The sequence below is a fragment of the Mytilus trossulus genome, chromosome 8 (genome assembly GCF_036588685.1).
Source record: "Mytilus trossulus isolate FHL-02 chromosome 8, PNRI_Mtr1.1.1.hap1, whole genome shotgun sequence".
Lineage (NCBI taxonomy): Eukaryota > Metazoa > Mollusca > Bivalvia > Mytilida > Mytilidae > Mytilus > Mytilus trossulus.
The window spans coordinates 6450120-6478020 of record NC_086380.1 but is presented as its reverse complement, the minus strand read 5'-3'; the positions used below and the strand labels follow the sequence as shown (position 1 = coordinate 6478020).

At 31.0% G+C, this 27901-nt stretch overlaps 2 protein-coding genes across 2 annotated transcripts; one reads left to right on the top strand and one right to left on the bottom strand.

The window, feature by feature from the left end:
- Positions 1-3089: 3089 nt before the first annotated feature.
- Positions 3090-9457, bottom strand: LOC134728193 (uncharacterized). Its single transcript, XM_063592693.1, has 4 exons — positions 9320-9457; positions 6263-6927; positions 5619-5770; positions 3090-4409 (listed from the first exon to the last, which is right to left on the bottom strand). The coding sequence occupies exons 1-4, from the start codon at positions 9386-9388 to the stop codon at positions 4246-4248; spliced, it is 1050 nt and encodes a 349-aa protein (XP_063448763.1). The 5' UTR covers positions 9389-9457; the 3' UTR covers positions 3090-4245.
- A 25-nt stretch (positions 9458-9482) lies between these two features.
- LOC134728192 (uncharacterized) lies at positions 9483-26063 on the top strand. Its single transcript, XM_063592692.1, has 10 exons — positions 9483-9505; positions 12151-12391; positions 16441-16544; positions 17333-17478; positions 17967-18082; positions 19386-19533; positions 20721-20869; positions 22924-23055; positions 24205-24442; positions 25035-26063. Exons 2-10 carry the CDS (start codon positions 12154-12156, stop codon positions 25168-25170), a joined length of 1407 nt encoding a protein of 468 aa, XP_063448762.1. The 5' UTR covers positions 9483-9505; positions 12151-12153; the 3' UTR covers positions 25171-26063.
- Positions 26064-27901: the final 1838 nt, after the last annotated feature.

Here is a 27901-nt window from a genome sequence, read left to right as displayed (position 1 = left end):
CATGACATTTTGGATAGAAAAACATGAAATCCTTTTCTGACATTTTTGTTTTACATAATTATGAACAGAGGCATTTCTATAGTGTATAAACATATTTTTGTAAAAAAAAAAGGTATTAAATTACAATTTTCATTTTATACATTGTACATGTATATACAAAAGCAATGAAAACATCTATTAATGGAATTTCTTAATTCCTGTCTAATTTTGTTCAGAAAATCTAAAAACAAAAGAATTTTTGGTACATTAAAGTTTAATTCTTTGACAGTTTTCATGTCATTGTTAATTTCTCATGATATAAATGCCTAGGTAGTGAGCATATCAATAGAAAAATCTGCTCCATTTTTTTACCAAAAAAAGGAAGACTCGTAAACTATATTTGTAAATCAATTTAACATTGAAATTGAATGCAATTCTATATACATGTACATCATATGTATTACATTGGCTGAATAACAATACAAAACTTCAGATTCTGAGACAAAACTTAAAAATTAATAAAGGTCTCTGCTGAACCATGTGTGTCTCCTACAATATGGGTCTCATTGGGGTCTAAGTATGACTTGGGATTGCTGATTTTTTTGTAAGCGTGACACGTGAAAGTCAAATTATTGAGCTGTGAAAACGGGAAATGAGGTGTTGCGGGACCCAGAAAATGACAAAACTTGAGGCTCTAAAGAGCCTGTGTCACTCACCTTGGTCTATGTGAATATTAAACAAAGGAAGCGGATTGAAAATAGACTATAAAGGGCAATAACTTCTAAAGGGGTCAACTGACCAATTCAGGGGCAGCAACCCAACATTAGGTTGTCCAATTCATCTGAAAATTTCAGGGCAGAAAGATTTTGACCTGACAAGTTTTTACCTCATGTCAGAGTTGCTCTAAATGCTTTGGTTTTTGAGTTATGAGCCAAAAACGGAATTTTACCCCTATGTTCTATTCTTAGCCATGGCTGCCATTTTGGTTAGATGACCAGGTCACCGGACACATTTTTTAAACTAGATATCCCAAAGATGATTGTGGCCAAATTTGATTAATTTGGCCCAGTAGTTTCAGAGGAGAAGATTTTTGAAAAAGATAACTCAGATTTACGAAAAATGGTTAAAAATTTATTATAAAGGGCAATAACTCCTATAGGGGTCAACTAACCATTCCGGTCAATTTGACTTAATTGTAAATCTTACTTTGCTGAACATTATTGCTGTTTACAGTTTAACTCTATCTATAATAATATTCAAGATAATAACCAAAAGCAGCAAAATTTCCTTAAAATTACAAATTCAGGGCAGCAACCCAACAACAGGTTGTCTGATTCATCTGAAAATTTCAGGCCAGATAGATAATGACCTGATGAACACTTTTACCCCTTGTCAGATTTGCTCTAAATGCTTTGGTTTTTGAGTTATAAGCCAAAAACTGCATTTTACCCCTGTGTTCTATTTATAGCCATGGTGGCCATCTTGGTTGGTTGGCCGGGTCACCAGGCACATTTTTTTAACCAGATACCCCAATGATGATTGTGGTCAAGTTTGGTTTAATTTGGCCCTGTAGTTTCAGAGGAGAAGATTTTTGTAAAAGTTATAACAACGGACAGCAGACCCAAAGTGATGGGAAAAGCTCACTTGGCCCAGGTGAGCTAAAAATGAGAATTGCTTACGTACATAGTGAAATGGAGATAAGGAAATCTGACAAAACAGTTAGCCGGATCTGGGATTGGAACCCCCAATAAGACCCCCTACAATTGATGCTGTCAGTGTAAAAGTGCAATATTGATTTCCAAAAACTAAGTCCATTTATCAGCAAAATACAGGAAATTAAAACCACATCTTTGTTTTTCTTTTCAGATGCTATGTCTTAATCTGAGAGAAGCTCATGTTAATTTTAAAAAAAAGGACGCCCCTTGATCGGTCAAATACAGAACTACTTTACCAAACATTTTTGCTGCTTACAATTATCTCTATCTATAACAGTAGTTTCTGTGGAAAATGTAATTGACAATCTACAAATTTTGTGAAAATTATTAAAAATTTACTATAAAGGGGGTCAGGTGAGTATTTTGGTCATGTTGACTTATTTTTAGTTCTTACTTTGCTGTACATTATTGCTGTTCACAGTTTATCACTATCTATAATAATATTCAATAACAAAAAAAACAGCAAAATTTCCTGAAAATTACCAATTCAGGGGCAGCAACCTAACAACCGATGATCCAATTCATCTGAAAATTCCAGGGCAGATAGATCTTGACCTGATCAACAATTTTACTTCATGTCAGATTTACTCTTAATGCTTTGGTTTTTGAGTTATAAGCCAAAAACTGCATTTTACCCCTATGTGCTATTTTTAGATGTGGCCGCCATCTTTGTTGGTTGGCCGGGTCATCGGACACAATTTTCAAACTAGATACCCCAATGATGATTGTGGCCAAGTTTCAATTAATTTGGCCAAGTAGTTTCAGAGGAGAAGATTTTTCTAAAAGATTACTAAGATTTACGAAAAATGGTTAAAAATAGACTATAATGGGCAATAACTCCTAAAGTGGTCAACTGACCATTTTGGTCATGTTGATTTATTTGTAGATCTTACTTTGCTGAACATTATTGCTGTTTACAGTTTATCTCTATCTAAAATAATATTCGAGATAATAACCAAAAACAACAAAATTTCCTTAAAATTACCAATTCAGGGGCAGCAACCTAACAACGGAATGTCAGATTTATCTGAAAATTTCAGGGCAGATAGATCTTGACCTGATAAACAATTTTATTCCAATCAGATTCAGATTTGCTATAAATGGTTTGGTTTTTGAGTTATAAGCCAAAAACTGCATTTTACCCCTATGTTCTATTTTTAGCCATGGCGGCCATCTTGGTTGGTTGGCAGGGTCACAGGACACAATTTTTGAACTAGATACCCCAATGATGATTGTGGCCAAGTTTGGTTAAATTTGGCCCAGTAGTTTCAGAGGAGAAGATTTTTGTAAAAGTTAACGCCGGACGCAGGACGACGACGACGACGGACGACGGACGCAGGACGCCAAGTGATGAGAAAAGCTCACTTAGCCCTTTGGGCCAGGTGAGCTAAAAATGAAGAAAAAAATCTAAAATGTGGATTCAGATTATTCCAGTAAAATAATGTGTTTTTGAAATGTTGCTGTGGATCCTTTCTATTGACCATAATAAAGCTCCGTAGAAATTTAAATAAAATTTCATGAAGGTTTGATAAGTTATTAATGTCTAACTTTGACTTTACCTTCGTTGTATTCCTTTATGTGCCTGTCCCCAAAATGTAGTTAAATAACAAAAATAACCAAACTCCAAGGTATATTAAAAACTGAAAGTCCCTTATCAAATGGCAAAACCAAAAGCTCAAAAGCATCATAGGAATTCCTGGAAGACAACTGTACTACTGTGGATTCATTATTGCATTTGCTAACAAGTGAAGTAATTTGTTGATTAAATCTAGTTGCATATCTTGTCCCAAGTCAAAGTATGTAATGCAACAGCTGTTGTTGATTCATGTCTGTCATATGTGTTTACTGTAAATGGTATTGCCATAAATTGTGCATTTTGTTTTCCTTCTTTACAATGCTTCACTATTTTCATATCAGTGTCTTTGACCACTGACTATACAGTATGGGGTTTTCTTCTTGTTGAAGTCATGCAGTGACCTATAATTGCTTATATCTTCATCATTTGAACTCGAGTGCATTGTTGTCTCATTGATAATCAGACCACATCTCCTTATTTTAATAACAATTACTAATGAAAATTGTCAGTCCTGAACTCAAAATATCACTGAAGGCTTCTGTATATTCCAGAAAGCTTAGGGGTGTTCCAAATAGATAAAGTGGTGTTTCAGATACTACATGTACTACAAAAATGTACTATAAAGTCTGGCAAAAAGACACATAAAAAATTGTCATCCTAAAAAATAAAAAAATAATCCATTTTATGCATTGTAAATAAAACAAAAGAACCTTTAACACGCAGTGAAGCACATTTCTGAAATAGCACCATTTAATTTTAAAAAGGACAGGTTTGGTGGTTGAATGCATGAGATGGTTTTCAATATTTTCAAGAATTTCTGAGAATTCTTAGAAATTTTATGTATTATCTTATAACTTAAGATAAGGGCTCAAATCCAACTGAAAATAAATTACCACATTTTTGTTAATTTAAGTATAATATATTTGTTAATACAATAACCCTCAATTCTTTGACCCCTCTTAAAACATGAATTGCTTAAAAAGCTGACATATCTGTTTGATCAAAAAGATCTTCTTCACTGCTATTATTACTAGATAACAACGCTTCAGCTTCAGATTCAGATTTCTGTCGTACATGCTTTCTTCTACTCTTTAAATACTTGAACCATGCCAGAAATCTTGCTTTACGCAGCACTACATCTGAAAAATACCAAATTCAATCTTAATTCAAGTACTTTTAGGGCTGTTTGGTGTGAGCAAAGGCTCCATGTTTAAGACCATACTTTGACCTATAATTATTTACTTTTATACATTGTGACTTGGATGGTGAATTGTCTCATTGGCACTCATACCACATCTTCTTATTTACTTTAAATATTATAGAATAATAAATTTGAATATTAAAAGAAGGATTAAATGACATATCAATTAAGAGATAACTGTATTGTATTTGAAGCTTTCAGGACATCCATCAGTAGTTTTACTGTCGCAAATTTAGTTTACCTGGCAACGCGGAGCAAAAGAAGTTTATAATTAAATTTTAATCATTATTTCAGTGTAAAATGTTCATTGAAGAAAATTCCGCGAAAAAGATGTTATGTACTTTGGTCCTTACACTAGGTAATGTCATAAGTATGCTGCCGGCGTCAAACATAAACACCGAGCGTTTTCTGGCTTCTGTGCCGCTTCAGAATGTAATAAAATTTGATAAAAAGAAGGTTTTTAGGCGCAACAAGTGAGTTTTTTGTTTACTATTGCAGAAGTAACATGTAAATACATTCCGAAATTTAAAATGTCGGCTTCCTTAGTTACAGATAAGGTGATAGAGAATTTTACGCTTGCTGTTATCCAATCTGACAGAACAATTGTTACAAAATAATTGCATTAGAATTGACTAAAGACTGTAGCACACAAGTGAACTGTTAGCATGGTTAGTGTTCTTCAGTTCATTTTTTTTATACTTGAAACAGTGAATAATTTATTGGTTTAACTGCAGTGAAATGTATGATGCTTATTATAAATAAAATTGAAAATACAAATAACTTTATCATTTTGAATGCCTTCTATCTTTGTCATGTTTGTATAGATCATGCATCCTCATTACAAAATGTCCTAATAAAGACACCAATTATTGATTTATGATTTTAAAGGAGGAAAATACAAACATGGTTCCAACTTCCTTAGAGGCAAGGTTGACTTGACCGTATATGGATTTTGCTATTACTTTTTTGTCCCTTTTGAACTTAAGCTCATGAAGTATTCAAGTAATTAAAATTCTTGCCATGGTTTTTAAATTTCTAGCTTTAAGCATCCAAAATGTATATAAATCTAGAAAAGGGCTACAGCTGCACAAAACTTAAAGTATTACATACATAAAAAAAAAAAAAATAGATGTGAATGATAAAATACCTTTAACAAACTCTGGTTTGAGATTATGTGTAACTACTGGATCTATGTATTCTGTGTGTGTATTCTTACACATCCCACAGTACCATACACCTACTAATACTAAGGTAACAAGAAATACCACACATACCAGGGCCCACTGGGGGTCTTTAGAGCTGTAATATGAATGTTAAATTTAGTATTTAAAAATCATATCTACTTTTTCTTTGTTTTACTGCATTGCTGCAAACCATAACAACCTCAATTCCTTTAAAGTTTGACTCATATTGTACTTTCTCACTGTTAAAACAATATTGTTGCATCCAGATTACATTCTTCTGTTGTAATGTCTTAAAACAAGATTGATTGATTGATTGTTGGTTGCTTTACGACGCATTAGCACATCTTAAAACAAGAGATTGTATTATTATAAACACGATCATGATGATAAACACTTGACTACTTGTGTGTCTGTTGGTCTGTCAGATGAAAAATTTGATGCATTTTGCAATACAATTCATTTCATTTATACCTCATTAACTGATCATTACTGCTTACAAAAATTTAATACAGGGTGTTACCTGTTAGTCATGTAAGTGAGCAATAGCTAACAGTTTAATTTTGTTGATTTTACATTCATTCCTAAGTTATAGCAATAGATCACTTACTATTCCATCTGTAAAATAGCCTCCCAGTCTGCCATACCAGGAATTGTCGAATTGTCAGTATCATTCAAGCCTCTTTTTGAAACATGTAAACTGCTATCTGTTGTTACTTCTGTAGTGTTGGATTTTATCTCTTTCTTTTTGATATGAATATTTTCCTTTGTATTATCTTTCCCTTTATTAGTAACTTGTCTTTTAACTTTTTTCTTCATGTTATTTTTCCGCTTTTTCATTTGATTATATATTTCAAAATATTTATCTGATTTTAAATTATCTAATTCATTTATATTACACACGCCTTTACTCAACTGTGGCATATCATGAAAATGCTGAACACAAAGAGAACAAAATTTTGCATAAAAATATTCTAAACTAACTTTATCATGATTATGAAGATATGTACAACAATTATCATAAACTTTTTGATTTGTTATTTGTGTTCTTTTTCTAAGTATATGGCACATCATAATAATCTGTGTTAAATGTAATTGCGCTTGTGTTTCAATGTTAATAATTGGCCATCTTGTCTTCACCGTCGTCTGGTGATATTCCATTCTAAATGTTTTATCAATACTCTTGGCTGATGTATCTTGCACATTTTCTCTAGTATGAGATTGTCCAATAGAATCAATGGTGGCAATTGAGCTGTCTGTTGGAGCTGTTTGACACTGTAAAATATATAAATATAAAATGATATACTGTAAATTCAGAAATGATCGCGTGCATTTATTATTGCGATTTTGTCAATTTCAACTTAAATGCGATTTTAATTTTAACGATTTGGGGAAAAGTCATGCTTTATTCAGTTAAAATATTACAAAATGCGAGTTTTAATTATTGCGTTTACAACTCTGTCGCATTATTCGCAATAATAAAAACCTCGCAATAATTTCTGAATTTACAGTAGTTGGTACTCAAATAATAGATTTATTATATACTTAGTAGTAAATACAGATAAATTGTATGCATGTGTAATACAATGAATGGCAAGCGTGCTGTATCAGCCAGGATATCGATATCAGCACAGTTGCAAAAGCTTTATCACACCTTTAATCTGTATGACGTCATGTTATCGATTGCAGTCACTGTTGCAAAGCTTTATCAAATCACACCTTTAATCTGTATGACGTCATGTTATCGATTGCAGTCACTGTTGCAAAGCTTTATCAAAACCCTAATCTGTATGACGTCATGTCAAACCTATAATCTGTATGACGTCATTTCAAACCTCCTAATCTGTATGATGTCATGTCACATAAAAAACATCTACTTGTGGTATATGTATATAATAAAGTGTATATGATATCACACACCGTATCAACCCTCAACCAATATAATCCCTCAAGCAGATCTAGAGCTCTTGTTTATCTGATGAGTTAAGCCTTTTTCAACTGATTTTTATAGTTTGTTTATATCACTGTATATGTTGTACTGTTATACCACTGTACCAGGTTAGGGGAAGGGTTGGGATCCCACTAAAATGTTTAACCCCGCCACATTATTTATGTATGTGCCTGTCCCAAGTCAGGATCTTGTAATTCAGTGGTTGTCATTTGTTTATGTGTTACATATATTTGTTTTTCATTGTCTTATCTGGGCCATTTATAGCTGACTATACACTTTAGGCTTTGCTCATTGTTGAAGGCCGTTAGGTGACCTATAGTTGTTAAGGTTTTTGTCATTTTGGTCTTTTGTGGATAGTTGTCTCATTGGCAATCATACCACATCTTCTTTTTTATACATGCCAATGCATGTACCCTCAGGTAAAATTATTCAAAAGGTTTTTCTTCTCAAAAACATGACATAATACATTTGTGCATATAACATGTATAAGGGTTTTATAAAGCATCTGTAGCCAAGACTGATATTTATTACTTGATGTCATTCATATTAAGGGTTGGTTTAACCCTATGCAATCATGACTGATATTGATACACATGTATGTCATTTATGTAATGAATAAAGTCTAGAGATAACCATAACATGCATAAGGCATTTTCTACATGTATATCACATCTGACAGTATCATACTGACAAATCAGGCTATTAAATTATTTTCCAAAAATAACGGTAACAATAATTTTTTTTAAATCACCTATGAATAGCAATAGAATATCTTTACAATTCACAGTGAAATTTTAACCAATAGTGGGTAGTTTGGGAATAAGGATTTTAGTTAAATCTGTCATATGTCAATATGTAAGTAAGTAAGTTAGTAATTTTTATTGGTTTAAAATACAAAATTACAGGATTGATACCAAGACAATACAAATTTGTCATACACAAACATACACATATATATATCATACCATGTATGTGACTCCCATTACTTTGTTTTATACTGCACAAAATATTTTGGAAAATAAAATCTTATAAGATGGTCATCCTCACGCTGTTTTACGCTGCATCAAGATTATCATATGTACTTAATATTTTTATACTACCCTGCAGAGGGGGGGTAGGAGGGGGTCCTGATCCTGAAATCCCGGACTTAAAAATACGAATTCAGAAATCCTGAGGTCCCGAAATTCGAAAAAAAATTCCTGGATCCTGAAAGAGTCAATCCTGATATCCAGAGCTTAAAAACACCTGATCCTGGAGTCCCGATAAAGGTCCTATCCCCCCTCTAATGAAAGATGATTATAAAAGTCCTGGAAACTTTCAATAAATCAGGGATACAGGCGCACCTTTTATCTGCTAAATGATGTCATCTAGGCATGCGAAACTTACGATCTTTTCTAGTGAAAGACATGATTCCAGAAATGACATTTTTGACACTAACGGTAGCCGAAAATGACAGTTTTACGCCCAACGTTGTCATTCCTACCATCATGTATGGACCTTTCTAAGGGCCAACTAGGAGTTTCCACATTGGTGATGGCCTATAATTACTTAAACTACCTTGAACTCTGATGGACACTTGTCTTTACTGGCAATCATACCACATCTCCTTAATAAATGACTTGTACTTTTTTCAGTTTTTGCTATTTTGGAAGGATTATATCACAGGTTACGACAGGTGGAATATTATAGCTATCTAAAGCTTTTAAACATACTTACAAAGGGACTATAAATATACCATATCAAAATCAAATAATTAGCATAGATGGGTAAAAAGGTTAAAAACATGTTTTTGACATCATCATTTTTCTTCTTCTTCGGAACAAGTTCTTTCCCGGATACATATTCCGGATTCGTTTTTTATATTTTTGGCAAGAGGAGATAACTTGTCTGCTTGACGAAAATGTAAACAACCGAAAATTTGGAAATACCCATTAACAAGTATTGTTCTTTAGATTAATTAGATGTATTACATATGTAGATTCTTATATTGAACTGTTTGTAGTCGATGATCTACTTGCCCATTCAGGCTAAACAAAATCCAACAATTTCAATGTAGAAACAGAGACATATCATCGTGTAATGTGTTTTCGTACTAATAACAATTTTCACTGCTTACGGTTTTTACTGTTGAGTTTTTATTTAGGTGTTTACTCAAATTTAAAAAGCATGTCCTGTAGATTGATTTTAGGTATCTAGTTTTTTTGTCAATGATTTCTACGATTTTTTACTGTTTCCGATTACTTTGCGATTTTTGTATGTCAAAAAAACGGCGTCATATGTTTTCGTATGAAATAAAAATTGGATCAGTACACGGACAGGAAATGACTACAAAATCCGGAAATATTTTTTTTCTAAAGTCGTGGTTCTGGTGATCGCTTGAATCATACAAAAAGTTATCAAATACTTTTCAGTACTAAAAATTGCTAGTAAATAGTGTAAGGTTGGTGTTTCGTGTGATTAAATTTTTAGATTTTGATTAATTTCAGATTGGCACCTGGTTTGTACAAAATACATTATTTTTTCTATTTAAAATGCAGTTTTCAAAATTTATGATTAAATATAAAAAGTTAAGACTGTTTTCATCTTCATGTATCAAGGATGTATAAAAAAAAATTGTCAATGAAATATTGAATAGTTAGATTTTGAACAACCATTTTATACAAGAACCCTGCTAATTTTAACTCGATGGTTTGTAATTAAAACGACCAAAAAAACACATGACAGTCATATGTCTTGAAGATCCGGTGTCTGACTTGCAAAAAACATATCTGGACTTTATTTTAACCCTTCAGAATTTTTTTCCACAACTATTCTAGTGATGCGTACTTTTGACATTAAATAAAAATGGCTAAATAGGTCAGTTTTATTTAATTTGTTCTAACGTCTTTAAAAAGCGACGTTGAATATGTTTTAAATATATCAAGTTGTAGTGGTGTTGTTGTTCTAAATATAGAAACAGAAAAACATGTCACAATGTACGCGTATGCAGTCGAAACCGACGAAATGTGGTTGATACGAAAACATATAACATACGAAAACATATGACACGACGATATATATAATACAATTGTATTATATGTCTCTGGTATTAATTATTTAATATCGTATTTTTAATACAATATCAAATAATGTCTCTTTTTCAGTAATACAAATAATCAAAATTAAAATGACATTGAAATACATAATTACGTATGAACTAAAATTATTCAATTAATTATCATGTTAAATTTAACACTGCAAAAGTTAATTCATGCTTCAACTTTACCATTTCTTCAAGTACCTTTAATACTTTGATAAAGACTCTATTAACCACAGAAATCTCGCGAGATTTAAATCTGGCCGAGTGAAATCACGAGTTGCCAATCTCTTGTATTATATGTCTCTGGTAGAAATAAATATTATATGAGGAAGTTCTCACCTGTGATACACCTTATCGCTATTTGTCCACCATTACTGGATATCACACAGGTTCCCGTAAAATTATGACGTCATAAAACAAAATAGCTGACGCCACATTGGAAAAGTGATTGTTGTATGCGTCAAAAGTTCAAGCGTCAGGGTCAGCCGGGAATAGCGATAAGGTGTATTGGGGATGAAGTCATCTAACCTTTAGAAACTTTACGATATCCTGTTTTAAGAGGGGGTCATTTTTCGTATTACATGTTATGCCATATTTTTTTCTTGTGCAGCCGTGAAAAAGGTTTGTTAGTCACTCTGTTTCATTAAATCCGTAAAAAGATCACATGCAAGAAATTTTGAATTGTTAGTTCATCATGAAATCAACTATAAAAAAGAAGATGTGGTATGATTGCCAATGAGACAACTATCCACAAAAGACCAAAATGACACAGACATTTACAACTACAGGTCACCGTACGGCCTTCAAGAATGAGCAAAGCCCATACCCCATAGTCAGCTACAAAAGGCCCCAATAAGAACTAACATATTTAATATACATCCTTGATGAAATGGCAATTTTATTTCGCGTTCTTCCATGCAGATACCCCCTATTTTAATGCGAAACTGCACATGTAGAACTTGGTATGGGCCTCATGATATTTTTTGACAATCTGTGGAATATACATGTAGACTGCAAGGTGTTAAAAATGACAGATCTGCTGCAGATTTATAATTATCTATAAATATATACAATGTACAATGAATATAAACATTTATTTTTAAAGTTTCCAGTATTAATTCTGGTGAAAAAAATAAATGAAGAAAAGTATCAGATGTTAGTCCTATTGTCAATGTCAGATTGTAAGGAATTTATATATGACATCATTTTCAATTTAAACCAGAAATGTTACATGTATTTTAGGCACAGAAGCATTTATTTCTCATTTTAAAATATTATAAGTTTATTGAAAAAGTTATAGTTTAACCTATAAAAATACAATGAATACAATGGAGTCAATATATTACAATGAAATATTGTACTTACAGTAACAGGATAACAGGTGTGATTGGGATTTCCAGTCATCTGATATTTATTCATCTAAGTAAATAGTAATCAGTAATTTGATTGTGTTTTATATATGTTATAGAACATGGGTGCTGGAGCTAGTAAGAAAAAGGTCAAGGAACCAAAAACTCCATCAAGATTAGCACCAACTGGAGGTCAAAACAGATCAAGAGCATCATCATTAACCCCATCAACAGGAACCAATGCAGCTAGACCAAGATCTAGGTCAAGATCTCCGAGTATAAATCCTACTAAACTAGAGACAAAAGATTTAATGATCAGTTATAGCCATGCTGATAAAGAATTCATGAATAAACTAAAAGGTAACATTTATGCATACAGGAACATGTATATCTATTAAAATCTGCATTCATTGAAGATAAAAAATTGTATACACAAAAGAGCGCTTGCTGGGTACAGTCCTTACATAAACTAAAAAAGTTAATCAACTTTGATTCACTTCAAATATCACATAATATGTTTGAGGACTCGCTGAAAAACTTTTATAAATGCAAGATTTTGGGTCAACTTGAGAATATTAAATCTAATAACACAGGTAAACTAAGATTTTATAGTAAAATGTGCTCATCATTTGACTTGAAAGCTTACTTAAGATTTGATATTAAAAAATATGATAGGTCACTGCTTACAAAAATTAGAATAAGTGCACATTCACTTGCAATTGAAACTGGGAGGTATAGCAAACCAAAAATTTTAGCAAGTGAAAGATACTGCAAACTTTGTAAAGATAAAGTGGAAGATGAAATTCATTTTCTTTTACATTGTCCTCTATTTAAAGACCTTCGAGAGAAGTTTGATATTTTCAAAAACCTTAATAATAATGATGATGATATTAAATCAACGATCTATTTACTTAATCCAGTAAATCTAGTTAACACCAGACAAATATGTAGTTATTTAAGTCAAGCTTTTGAAGCTCGTAATAATAATCTAATGTCAGTTGGTCTACCATAAGTATAATACTATGTAATACTGTGATATTATATATATAATTGGTACTTCAAATGTTTTCTTTATGTTGTATTTGCATGAATTGTCATGTTTAATGTGTTTATATCTTGGAATACGCATTGTATCATATGTGCTTTGTCCAATAAAATATTTGAATTTGAATAAATAAAGAACTGTAGTTAAAAGCCAATGAATTAATTAATATATAATGACAAACAGAGATGTGATGAGTTAGTAAAAAGTTAACTGTAAGGGCATATTCAACAGTTTCAGGGGAGGTAATAAAAAACGTAACCGTTGTCTATTGTTTCCCGTAATTTCACGGTGTTTCAATGACGTCATAATGGCCGTCTGGAAATGGCGATGTCTTTCTTCAAAGGAAAGGGCACGGCGGGAATCGCCAAAAAACTCTTACAGAATATTAACAGAACTAGACCTCAAAACTTAAAAGATATTTTTGTCCTCTTGGTCTATTATAAAAGAACTGCAATTATCTTTATAATTACTAGACCATACTCACTTAAGTTTCCATTTTATTAAAATTATCTTCAATACAGAAAACAACGAGAGCAAATGCGTAATGATTTATTATTGCATGAGAATGCAACACAAATTGTAATTAGTTCTTTACCAAACTTCTCCAAGATGTTTTTATTCAGGATAGAAAACTCAAAGTTTGGTTTTACTTAAGAAAGATGAAAAAAATGGTTTCTTAAGAAAAATAAAACACGGCTTATTAAAACTAACATTTATCATGCATCTAGCTTTCCGTTTAAGTGCTAATATATACAGTAGCTCTTTAAATGAATACGACCTTTAACCGGTAAACAATGTAAAACAAAAGATGACACAGTAATAAAAAAAATATTGAAATAGGAAAACATTGTAATATATACGTTTTACCGCTAGTACACTCTTTATATCTTGATAATGTATCAATCATTTACTTCAGATCCACTCTCGCCTCGTCGTAAATATGCGTTATATATTTGCCACTGGAGCACGGGAGCAATCAATTCATCAGTTTCATATAGTGATGCATAATCGTTAGTTTTTAACTGATAATTGTCTCAAACAGTATTCCAGTTAGGGTATTTTTATTTTTATTTTATATCTTATTTCTAAACGAAATTTTAGAATTTCTTTCTGCATCTTTCTCTTTTAATTCATTTGTTTGAATAATCAATAATAATACAGTAGTCTACATCAGTGGTTACATTGTATGCAGCCTAACTATGTAGAGGGCAGTAGAACAGAAAACAATTTCTGCAATAACTCATATATTGAAGCGTAAAACCACGACAGTCAGGCTCGTTTAGGTGTAAAAATTACTGTGTCAATTTGAAATACCTACATATTGTAAATATGCCATAAAAGCAAAAACATTCAAAAAAATGGCCACAATTTATAATAATATTCAACATTTTTCGGCCGTTTCGTTTATTCTGAAGTTAATGTCTTACTTATTTGTTTTGTTAATCAAAGGTTTTTTTTCATCTACAATTGCAAAAGGTGCAACACATGCGACTAATTTGAAGATTCATGTGACCTTTCTTGTTGTTTAGAGATTTTATTCGAAGTTCGTATATCCCTTCAACCATGTATTTAGATGGTATTTTAACGTAAGGATAGCGCGAAACTCTCCTTACTCTATGCATCTGATATTACGACATTTTTATTTCAACTAATTGAGGCTGCAAATTTATACATCCAAGCAGCTTAACGGCCGCACCCAATTTTAGCAAATATATACATGTAACTGTCAGACGGGAGTAGTCCAGAGATGTGAATATTTCTATACCCAATCAATCCTTTTTTTTTATGAAAAAGATTTTAAAGGTTTACATTAATACGACACCTATAATTCAAAACACTAAGAGTCAACATACAGATTTTTGTTATAATCTAGAAGCCTGTAAAGAAAAATCTTTGTAAAGTAACAGTAAAATAAATAATGATAATGGATAACGGAAGTCAAGTGGCATATTTAATGAATAATCATAACAAAAATATCAAATGTAAATATAATATGATAATTAACTTTGTACTATTGACCGACACACATTAACGAATTTCTAACGTGTAATTTGTTTGTTTTAAAAGAGGGATGAAATACCTTATACCAGAGCCGGAAACTATTTTAACAGTTTGTTATTCAATGATTTGCTAACCCGAATAATTCAGTCCCTCCCGTAATGGATCACTCCTACTTGCGAGGTAGTAATCGTAGATCAGCGGAATATAACGACTGAATTATTCGGGTTAATGGTTTGCCTGTTTCACACCCGGGTTTCACAATTTTGACGAACACAATAATAAAGCTAACTGAATTATTATCTCGTACAGATACTGGTCCATTATAAATAAGAAGATGAGATATGAGTCCTATCAAGCAAAGTCACAGTATGAAAATACATTTGTCTGCAACACCGTCGCACTGACTTTAAAAAATTAGGGGGGAAATATAACGTTACGTCCTGAAACGTCTTAATTTTTGGCGCAATTTTGTGAGGCTTACGGAAGGGATTTGGTAAACAATATTATATTACTCGATTTTTCTCAAAAAACGAGTATGGTGACAAATAATTTTCAAAACGTTATCACGTTCCATTTTTTACAAAGAATAACATATCTTACTTTGGCCAAATCGACACCGTTACGTTTTTTGCTTTATTTGAGTAAGAATTAATGCTTTAAATGGTAAAGTTAGATTTTTCTCACCATCTTGAATTATTTTGCTTCAATTTGAGCCCAATTATATAAGTATCTGTTGATTAAAAAACGTTTTTTACTCTAAAATTGCAAAAATGTACAATTTTCAGCAGCATTTTTTGTAACAAGGAAATCGACAACATATATTTTTTTGGGCAAAATTTGATTCTCTGTCAATTGAAGAATAAAATATCTTAAAGGGAAAAAATTCTCACCGTCAGAAATAAACTGTTGGATATGCCCTTAAACATTAAAGGCTACTGAAATTCATACCTTCTGGATGAACCAAATCAAAACCCTAAAGAAATTCATTTCCAAAAGGATCGACTGAAAAAAAATACTCAGAGTCTCTTGATAATACACTGCAAAAAATTAGAACACTGCCATATAAAAATAAAAAAGATTTTAATTCTTATCTAAAATATTAGAAAGCTTAGTTTTAAAGTTTTTGTATACATGTATATACATGTACATGATTTAAATTTTTTCATTAAAAAAAATATATAACGTATAACAACAGTTTCATAGAGTTTTGTGTTTTAGCCTGCAAAAAATCATTTTGCTTGCCAAAAGATATGATTAACCGTTTTCCTCTCCACCCTTGTCAGATTGAGACGGAATGTGGGATCCATATTAATGGTCTAAGACTGTAGAATAAGAAAAGTAATGTTCACATTTTTTTTTACAGACAATTTAGAATTGAATGGAATAACAGTATGGGTAGACGTCATAGGTTTGACAGCAGGAGTAGATTTCCTACAGAAGATTGGACAAGCCATTCTAGATGCTAAGGTACAAACTAACTTGATACATTTGTACATACACATTTTATGAGGGAATATATTGATACATGTACATGTATTAATTATTATTTCAAAGACCAATTTGGCAATTATTTGTTTTTGTACACAGCTATTTCTGTACTTAAAATCTGTAGTACTGGAAATTTACTTTTAATATTCAGTACTATTTTGTTACTTCAAATTTTTGTAATATTTAGGTACCTGTATTTTACAGTACTTAATTTGTACTTGAAATTTAGGTACTACAGATTTTGGTTACTACCCGTACCGTTACATTTTCAGCATTTTGAAAGTTTTTCTATTTCAAATCTCTTAAAATTATGATTTTCAAACATGGATTCTGTACCAAAATATTAAGTACAATTCATTGGTACTGTAAAATACAAGTACCTAAATATTACAATAATTTTGAAGTAATGAAATAGTACTAAATATTAAAAGTAAATTTCCAGTACTACATATTTTTGTACAGAAAATGCAAAAGTAGCTGTGTAGGGATTGAGGTTATACATGTATAAAATATTTAGGTTGCATAATTTTTTTTAAATTTTTTGTATGCTATTTTAACCCCTGCTTACCAGTTGGAAAAGTTTTGATAGTCCGCACCTTGATTTAACTATTTTGTGTGATTTCCCATCAAATGTATTCAGAATATAATATGATTATCATTAACCAGACCGACTTTTCATTTTCAAACCCCTACTTTGCCTTGTTACAATGTTGTTTTTTTGTATTTTTAAACATAATCTTTTATCTTTTTTTTATTTATTTTTTCAGCTTTTTATAACTTTACTGAGCTCAAATTCTGTTAAATCAAAATACTGTCAAGATGAAGTAGCCTTAGCCTACATTTCCCAGAAGGCATTATTTCCAGTTGCAATAGAATCAAGGGAGACTATTCAAGAGCAAATGGACACAGGAATGTAAGTTGAATAGCATTTGACTTTTATACTGAGTTTATCTGTTTTTTAAGCAGTGAGGTTTTCTTTAATATTCCCTCTTATAAAAACTACAATTGTTAGTTAAGTTTAGTAGATTTGATTCATTAATAATCCTGAATTTTTATTTCATTAACTGTAAATCGATTGTGTGCATTCCTCTATCACACTGAAAACATAGAATACAGCAAAAGCCATGAGATCCTGAGTTCCGGGGAACCTTTAAAATTTTTATTTGTTTATGGTTAAATGCTTTGAAATAAATATTCTATTTATTTGTGCAACAAATTGAATATTCTCAATACTGGTGTATCCTGTGCTTTTGTCACTGATGTTTTTTATGTATATATTAGGTGATAACAAGTGCATTTTTTTCTTACAATAAATATTGTCAGTATCGATTTTAAATTGTAGTCTTACAAACTTGTTTATTTCTTGTAATAATGATCAACCGTTTTGCTTATTTTTCACAGGAAATTACAAACAGCCAGCATTGAATGGAGTATGTTTGTAGACCCTGATAATTTTACCGGTGATTTTCAAAAACTTCTGTCAAAACTCAAGCTAGAACTTAAAGACCAGGGTGAAGGTATGCAAAATATAACAAAATAAAAGAGTGGACACACAGAAATATCTCACCTGTTTAATTGATTAAAAGAACTTAATCTAAGTACATGTTTAATCATTGTTAGTCATAAAATTCCAAATTATTCAGGTTTGAACAAATTTTAATAGAATTTTGTTTCAGAGCCTAATTAATTTGTTTTAGTATATCTGCTTTGAATTTGAATTGACCAGCAGCACTACAATTGGGTCAACAGGTAATTAATATAGACTTAGAATATAAACAATATAAACACAAAAACTATGGTTTGTGATTAATTCCAAATACACATTTGATTTAGGCACTGTGTCATATGTCAGCTGGTTCTTATTCATGAATCCATAGAATATAATTGATACCATTCGTCTGTATATTAATTAGGGACTAAAAGGGTGTATCTGCACAGAAGAACACGAAAATAAAATTGCCATTACAAAATGAAAACACATTGATGTTTTTACCAATTTCAAGGAACACTGTGAATAACAAAAAATCCTTTTCACAGCTGCATGTGATTTAAAAATGGCAAAACATGTTGCATAAAAATAACCCTTTACCACCCTCGTTATCTTTTTTGAGAATCATAAAAGTTGTTGACTATGTAGATATGTAAAAAACGTAGAGGAATATTTAACTGCTATCTGATTGGGGAAAAAAAAGAAAACACAGAATAACAAAATAAATTCATGACTATAACCAGATGCAATACATATTATGTATAAAAACTTGCAGAACTTGTAATTTTTTTTACTAATGTCCATTTACTAATCAGTTAAGATTAATATGTATTACATTTGTTGTCAATTATAGATATGTTACCGTTACCATATAGATAGATTAGTCTGGAAAAATAATAATAAACAAAAGATATTTTTGCACATTTTTTTTATTTTTTATCTTAGACTGTTTTATCAGAAAATAATAATACAATCAACTGTTTTTTTTATCTCAAAGTCAGCCGGACCAGAGAAATATTTCGAGATACAAGTAGTTCGACTCAAATGAAAACCGGTAGTAAGACAGACCAAGGGACACAACTCTTGCTTAGCTTGGTAAAGCTCTAATAATCTGGATGAATATGGGAAGGGGATCAATATTCTGGTATCAGATCAATGTATTTGTCATAGTCTTTCATTATTATACATGTAATAACATTATTTTTATTACTTATTCAATTGTTTCAGTTACAATTTTTTCCTATGGCTTTCATCCGAGAGAGTAATTTCCAATCGATCTTAACGTTATTTCATTTGCATATATTTTTTTATATAAATATATATCATTTTAGAGAAGAATAGCAAAAAGAGGTTGAAGAAACAGCAGAATTCCTTTTCTAATTCTATGAAACAGGAGAAGCCAGACAAACATTTGGTGGAGAACCCATACAAATACTGGTCAGATTTGTACAAAGATGCTGAAATGATACCATGGCAAAGGTTGGTGTACTGTTTACATAAGAGATTCAAGTGAAAAAATAGGGGAAGTTATGTAAAATGTAAAATAAGGTATTACTCAGTCATATGTTTTACCTATAAATTTTGTTAAAATTTAAAATTTTTAGAAGTACTAATTAAGAAATAATTCCTTCATGTCATGCTCTATGCTCATTTCAACATAGGTAGACATTATATTTGTCGATATTTTACACTGAGCGTTAGCGAGGTGTAAAATGTGGTCAAATATAATGCCTACCATTGTTAAAATGAGCATAGAGCATGACATGAAGGAATTATTTCGATTGTAATATGACAAATACAATATATTTATAGGTCGAAGCATAGAAAATAACGTAAGAATGTTTGGCTGTTCCCAGTTCCTCCCTGAGGAGTTATCGGTTTATTACATTTCATATTTGATAAGTTTAAAAACTACAAGCATGGTAAATATTATTATGTTGTTTGATAAAAATATATTTAATAAGAGTTTATGTTAGCTGCTTAAATGTAAATATTTAAAAGGATAACGATGGAAATAACGTTATTATAAACAGTAACTCCGTGCGCATGTGTCAAACATATTTTTTGTGCTCATTAGAACATGGCATTGTTAACAAAGCGTAATAAGGACGTCATATTAGAATTTGTAAATGGAAATGTGGAGGTGAGAGTCAATAGTAAAATCATAAAAAGACGAAACTCTGATGAAAATTCAAATGGAAATTCTCTAATCAAATGGCAAAATCAAAAACTCAAACACATCAAACAAATAAACAACAACTATTCCTGACTTAGAATGGGCACTTTCTAATGTAGAAAATGATGCATTAAACTCAGTTTTATAGCTAGCTAAACCTCTCACTTGTGTGACAGTCGCATAAAATTCCATTGTTTAAAGAAAGAAACCCATTTGAACATATTCAAGGATATTGAAAATGAATGTACTGACTAGGTGAAAACTGAAAACAAATAACCTTGCAGAAGACAGGATGAAAATGATAGCACTGCAATACTAAATGCAGGTATCAATTATAAAAAAATTGCAAATAAATTTCCACATAATTAATTGAATAAGTCAGAGCAAAAACCATAATAGCGTGCATAGCAATAGTTGAAAATGAATAGTAAATCAGGAAAAAGATCCTTCTACCAAATGGGACAATAATTGTATGTTTATCTGCTTTTAGATTTATAACAGACTTTACAAGAATATTTCAATCCAAGATGGATGCTTTATTTACTGGAGAAGACAAAGAATGGTTAATGGCCAATCTATACAGTGAAATGGAAGATGAAGATGAAGATGATGAAATGTTACTCAAAGAAAACTTTATAAGTAAATATTTTCCCTCAGTCATAATCAGGGGTCGAATTTAAGCTTTTTTGTGTACTGGCCCGCCGGACCAGTGGACTGAAAACTCTACTGGTCTGGCTCAAAATCTACTGGTCCTGCAAAAATGACATCAATTTGACAAACACTAATATAAATGACAGATGTTTAATTTTATTTTTATGCTTTCGTTTACATAAGTAAGACAATAACAAAGGAATAGTCTTTATTCTGATTTTGATAAAGGCTTTGGTAATCTCAATGATTTTCTTTATCAAAATCAGGATCAAGGACAGAAAAAATATCAACATTGTCTTCCACGTCATCGCAATCCTCACAACGACCATAGGGTGCCTGACTAAGTCGTCTGGAGCACTGTCCAGAAATATTCCACATTTCAATAGCCGGGACTGGATCAAATGATGCTATCCCTTCAGTGTGAAACATAATAAATAAAAGATCTGATAAAACAGTTGGAAGCAATTTTAATCGCCATATTGTAATTTACATATTGTACAGTTCATTAAATTCCAATCTACTATATAATGCAACCATTCACGATCTTTTTCCCATGATTTTTGGTATTTGCGTTTCCTTTTGTATACTTTATTTCGATCTTCATTTTGATTTTCAGTTATCTTAATTTTTTTGTCAAGCGGTGTTACTCCTTCCAAAAATTTCCACATTTTATATTGTTATAATGTTTTGAAGGACACTCACCCGAGATATTAATTAGCTCGACCAATTGCAATACCCCCAGTACCGTGTACTTGATTTCATAGGTAAATTGTTTTGTAAACAAACGGAGATTGCGATGCAATCAGTGATTTTTATTGACAAATTTCTTCTAGTCCGCCAGACTACCAGCTGATATAATCTACTGGTCCGACGCAAATTTTACTAGTCCCGGACTACCGGACTAGCGCTAATTTCGACCCCTGGTCATAATATAAAATATGGAGATAAAACGTTGTGGCTTTTTCCTGAACTGTTTGTCTGGAAAACCTTAACCGTTTTACCCTATTTTTGAAATTAATTAACCTTTTCACCTACTTTTTTTATCAAAGGACATTTTTTCATGTAATAAAATCTTTATCAGTTTAAAGCTCTTATCCATCACAATTCTAATGTGTTTAAAGTGAAATCTGTAGATTCATTAATTATAATTTGTTGGATACCAAATTTTATAGGTTTTGCAGTACAGGTTAACCAGGATTTCATTTTTTGAACAAATTACAAAAAAAATTATGCTTTGTATGCAGATATTGGAAAAAACATTAAATCAAATATCAAAGAAAATACAATTTTTTCTCAATCCACGAAATATAGATAAAGTGTTTTTAAAATATTTTTTAGACTTTATATGGAGATGCATTATGATTAATCAGAATTGTATGCAGTTTTTTTTTTTTATCCATATCCAAACAACTTTCGAGAATTTATGTTTATATATATTGGTGCATCTATCAATTGTTGAAAGGCAGAGTATACTTTGAAAAGTAAACTCAATTTTAAATGAAAAGACTTTTTGGATTTTAATTTACTATTTCAATACATATTTGAAACACCATCAAGACAAGCACCTGCCATTAATTTAGAATATATTTTATTCACAGACATTTGAGTAATTGACCCAATCATGTATTTTTTTTATTCTTTACTGTATTGCTACTGTGTTAGTACAGTAATAATAAAAGCTCACATTCTAATGATTGAAATATGAACCTTTATGCACTTTTTTCAAAATCCGAATAACAAAGCTTGCATTTTTGTCTATTCTTATAAACAATTGGCAACAATAAAAGCACACACTAATTTCTTAATTTACGCTACACAATGCTTCTCATGATTAAAAAAAAATCCAATATATGGTTAAATTCATCAAGGGGTAAAAATAGAAGTATATTTTCTCTTTTCTTGATTGAACTTTGTTAAGTTTATACAGGTTATTACTTTAATACTTTTATTATTTTATTTTAAACATTAAACATGTATATCATTAAAGAAACATGTGTTCTTCACAGAATAGATGCATCATTAGAAATTACTATTACTTTCAGACTTTTGTAAAGTAGATGAAGAAATACAGCCGTTATGGCCCAGAGTTGAAGATCATACCAGAGAACTGTATGCAATGAGAGAAGTATTTGATATGGATTCCTCTGTTAGGCTTGAAGCTATTCAAAATTTAGGTATGTTTATAAAATATTTCAATACACACTGCAATTCTTATCTTGAACATCAAACTAAAAGTAAAATAGAAAAGTAGATTCGAAAATTGACTCCTTTTATAACAATTAAAAAAAGTGCGATATAAACACAGGAAATCAGGAGGTCATCATGTCATGCTTAAACTTGAATAAGTCTTACTATGATGACTTACAGATCTAGAATAAGTTTGATTAAGTTCTCAAAACTACGGGATTGGACTTTGAAAAGGAGTAGGTCCAGTAAGGACCCATTTTGGCCTCAAATTTCAGGTTCATCTGACGAAAGATTTTGACCACTTTTTAAACACTTAAGTGTCTATTTCATTTGAATCAATTAGTTTATGTGAACAATTTTAACTAATTTAATCATTACAAACGATCTGATTCAAGCTCAAATATGAAAAATCTACCTAATATGCCGAAAAATGTCACTTTTCAGATGGTTTTTGTCAAAAATGAAAGTGGTCGCATCTGTGTTCATTCTCAACCTTTATATATGTTATGCATTATCATAAAATACACCTTGCATTTCAATATTAAGGATGAACATGAATGCGGCCACTTTTGTTTTACACGAAAACCGTCTAAAATTTAACTAAAATGCTAAGATTGTGAAGATTTCAGTAATTTAGCATGACTTTATGGTGCTAGTACCTGATATATGTGCATTGTATTGTCAAAAACAGCCATATTTATGGAGCAGAAACATTTTTCGTCCAATAAATAACTAAAAGTTTACATTTGAACAATTTTGCAAAACTGCTATATTTTAGGGCCAAAAAGGGGTCTTACTGGACCTACTCCTTTCATAATTATAACAGTTATACAGACTTTTTTCTAAACCCCTACATATATTGAGCTGATTTTCAGTATGTAGGTTTACAATGATGAGTTACAGATTGAGTTTATGTTTGTTCCACTCTGCTGATTTGTGCCGAGATTACAGGCTTTGGACTTCGTAAAATAAAGTAATACAGACTTTCAATATCAACTTTTCACTCTTGAAAATGGCCATTCAAGCTATTATTGCATGCTGGGTCATTCATGTAGTTCATACACATGTTCTTTTGCCTAATTTGGGATTTTAGATGTACATAATTATTAAATCATTATTATATTTTTTGTTGACAGGAAAATTCCAAAGCACAACTGTGATTAATGCCCTAAGAGATTTACTTAGAAGTACATCCTCTAATGTTCGTGCTGTAGCAGCTGTTTCATTGGTTAAAACTGGTGACAAAGATCCATCAACAGTTGACAATTTAATGAAATGTCTGAATGATAAGGATCGTTTAGTTAGAGAGGCAGGATGCTTGGCATTAGGTCAACTTCATGCCAAAAAAGCAGTACCCAAACTTTTACATTTATGGTAAATATATATTGGATTGATTGTATCGTTTTTGTATTTCACAGTGAAGTTTTTAACATTCTGATAGCATTTGTTATAATTATAGAGTTTTTTTGAGAAAATGCCAAAAACTTTAAACTTAATTTTGATTACATATTCCATAATTTAAATTATAAAATTTTAAGGTTTTTACCAAATTTTTGTGAAATAGTAAACATGGGAGATAACTCTATTATCATAAACTGTGTTTTCATAGATTATAAATATAAAAATTTGTTTAGGCAGCTTTAAAGAATCGTTTCTGCAGCTTTTCATTTTGTATATGTTTGTGATATGCAAAAAGGAAGATGTGGTATGATTGCTAATGAGGCAATGCTCCACAAAAGACAAAAATGACACAAAAAATTAACAACTCTAGGTCAACAATTAGTAAAACCCATACTGCATAGTCAGCTAAAAAGTCCAGGAAATGAAAAATGTAATTCAATTCATTTGAGGAAACTAAAGGCCTGATTTATCTACAAAATAATGAATGAAAAACAAATATGATAAACAGTTGAGTTTTGATAAATAAGGAACTAAAAGTTGATTTGATTCATATGTTTATTTTCAGGAGAAATGATTTTATTTCCCATGTTAGAGAAGCAGCCCAGGCTTCCCTGGAACAGATAGGTGGTAAAGAGGTAGAGGAAGCTATGCACATAACAAAGGTGTTAGCTGAAGAAATAAGAATGCTGACAGCCGAATAAAACATTACATAGGTCTTAGCTGAAGAAATTAGAATGCTCAAATAGCCAATAAAAAAAATCAATGTGTACTAGTAGTCGCAGATGTAACTAAAATACCCAGGCCTTGCAGTGATACATAATGTTGACATATGTGCATCTTATTTAGTTATCTAGTAACATCAAAAGATTAGAATTTTGTTCTAAATGTAAAAGCTGTTAAGTTTACTCTTTATGCATCTTACTATTGGCTTTGGTTAGTATGCACTTGTAGCTGGTGTTAGGTTGTCTCCCATGCATTGCACACTCTTTGGTAATGTGACTTAATTGTGGTGACATCTACACTTGTGCAGATATTCTAACTTTAAAAAACTTGATGATTTTGATTATTTTTACAATTCAAGCAGGGAAAAAAATTAGAACTTTATTGTTCATTTGTTACAACTTACATGTATATTTTGCCTATCTCTGTGCCAGCTTGGCAATGACTGCCTATAGAGGGTGCAAAATTATTACAGTAAAGAGTGAATTTGATAAAAACATATAACATAAGTAGACTTTTTTTTACACATTTATTTTCTTTTTGCATCTTCCAACAGATGAAATACATACATGTACCTTTTACTTAAATTTTGTTTATTTAAAGAAGAAAAATTTCATGCAATGGCCGTATTTGGTGCTTATATAATCAAAAGTTAGTTTTTATACGACCGCAAATTTTGAAAAAAATTTTGTCGTATATTGCTATCACGTTGGCGTCGTCGTCGTTGTCGTCGTCGTCGTCGTCGTCCGAATACTTTTAGTCTTCGCACTCTAACTTAAGTAAAAGTGAATAGAAATCTATGAAATTTTAACACAAGGTTTATGACCATAAAAGGAAGGTTGGTATTGATTTTGGGAGTTTTGGTCCCAACATTTTAGGAATTAGGGCCCAAAGGGTCCAAAATTAAACTTTGTTTGATTTCATCAAAATTGAATAATTGGGGTTCTTTGATATGCCGAATCTAACTGTGTATGTAGATTCTTAACTTTTGGTCATGTTTTCAAATTGGTCTACATTAAGGTCCAAAGGGTCCAAAATTAAACTTAGTTTGATTTTGACAAAAAATGAATCGGTTGGGTTCTTTGATATGTTGAATCTAAAAATGTACTTAGATTCTTGATTATTGGCCCAGTTTTCAAGTTGGTCCAAATCTGGGTCCAAAATTAAACTTTATTTGATTTCATCAAAAATTGAATAAATGGGGTTCTTTGATATGCCAAATTTAACTGTGTATGTAGATTCTTCATTTTTGGTCCCGTTTTCAAATTGGCCTACATTAAGGTCCAAAGGGTCCAAAATTAAACTAAGTTTGATTTTAACAAAAATTAACATCTTGGGCCTCTTTGATATGCTGAATCTAAACATGTACTTAAATTTTTGATTATGGGCCCAGTTTTCAAGTTGGTCCAAATCAGGATATAAAATTATTATATTAAGTATTGTGCAATAGCAAGTCTTTTCAATTGCACAGTATTGTGCAATGGCAAGAAATATCTAATTTCACAATATTGTGAAATAGCAAATTTTTTTTTAATCTTTGTCCAGAATAGTAAGCAAGAAATATCTTATTGCAAGATTTTTTTTTATTTGGAGTTATCTTTCTTTGTCCAGAATCAACTTAAATCTTTTTTATATACAATATACAATGTATATTCACTTTTTACTACCAACTGATTAATTTAAATAATCTTTACCATTCAGTGATAACAAGCAGTTTTTTTACATCTTGATATTTTATGATGTATTTAAATGAGTAGTTATTGTTGCAAACTCCATTAGAATATTTTAATTGAGATTAGTTTTGGAATAAGGGAAAGGGGGATGTGATTAAAAAATTGGGTTCCATTTTTCTCTTTTGAAATTTCATAAATAAAAAGAAAATTTCTTCAAACATTTTTTTGAGAGGATTAATATTCAACAGCATAGTGAATTGCTCTAAGAAAAAACAAAAATTTTAAGTTCATTAGAACACATTCATTCTGTGTCAACTATTAAATCACAATCCAAATTTAGAGCTGAATCCAGCTTGAATGTTGTGTCCATACTTGCCCCAACCGTTCAGGGTTCAACCTCTGCGGTCGTATAAAGCTACGCTCTGCGGCGCATCTGGTTACTTATTGCTGTTAAATGTTGTTTGTAATTAACGATTGTTTTAATAGTAACATCAAATGTATTACAAAGGTTGTATTTAGTTTTCTTTTTTCCTCACACAGTTGCAACATACTAATGCAAAATGTTATTTTCAATATTTTGATTGGAATTGTTTTTAGTCCCTTAAGCTTAAATATATTATTCATATTTTCAATGCATTAGAATTAGCATAATAGTAGTGCCTTTATTAAAATTTGCATATCAGCATAAATCAAACATTTTAGGCTATGATTGTCAGTGATGCAAGGCAGATGGGAGTATTTTTTTTACAGTGATACAAGCTTAAGGTGGTACCTAACACTACATGGAGATAACTCTGTTAAATCAGCTAAACGTTTTAATTATGTTGTGTTGTAATATAACCAGTGTAATATTTCTGACAAAATGGTTGGTTCAAAGTTTTTCAAATTTTTATATTTTGTTAAGAGTCAAAGTAAATACTTTGACAAAATCTTATGAAAATTAAACAAGCCAAATTAATTTTAGTGAATGTGTTGGTTACCACCCTTAGTTTTGTTTTATAGGCTCTGCTTTAAAATAAACTACAATATATGTATATTT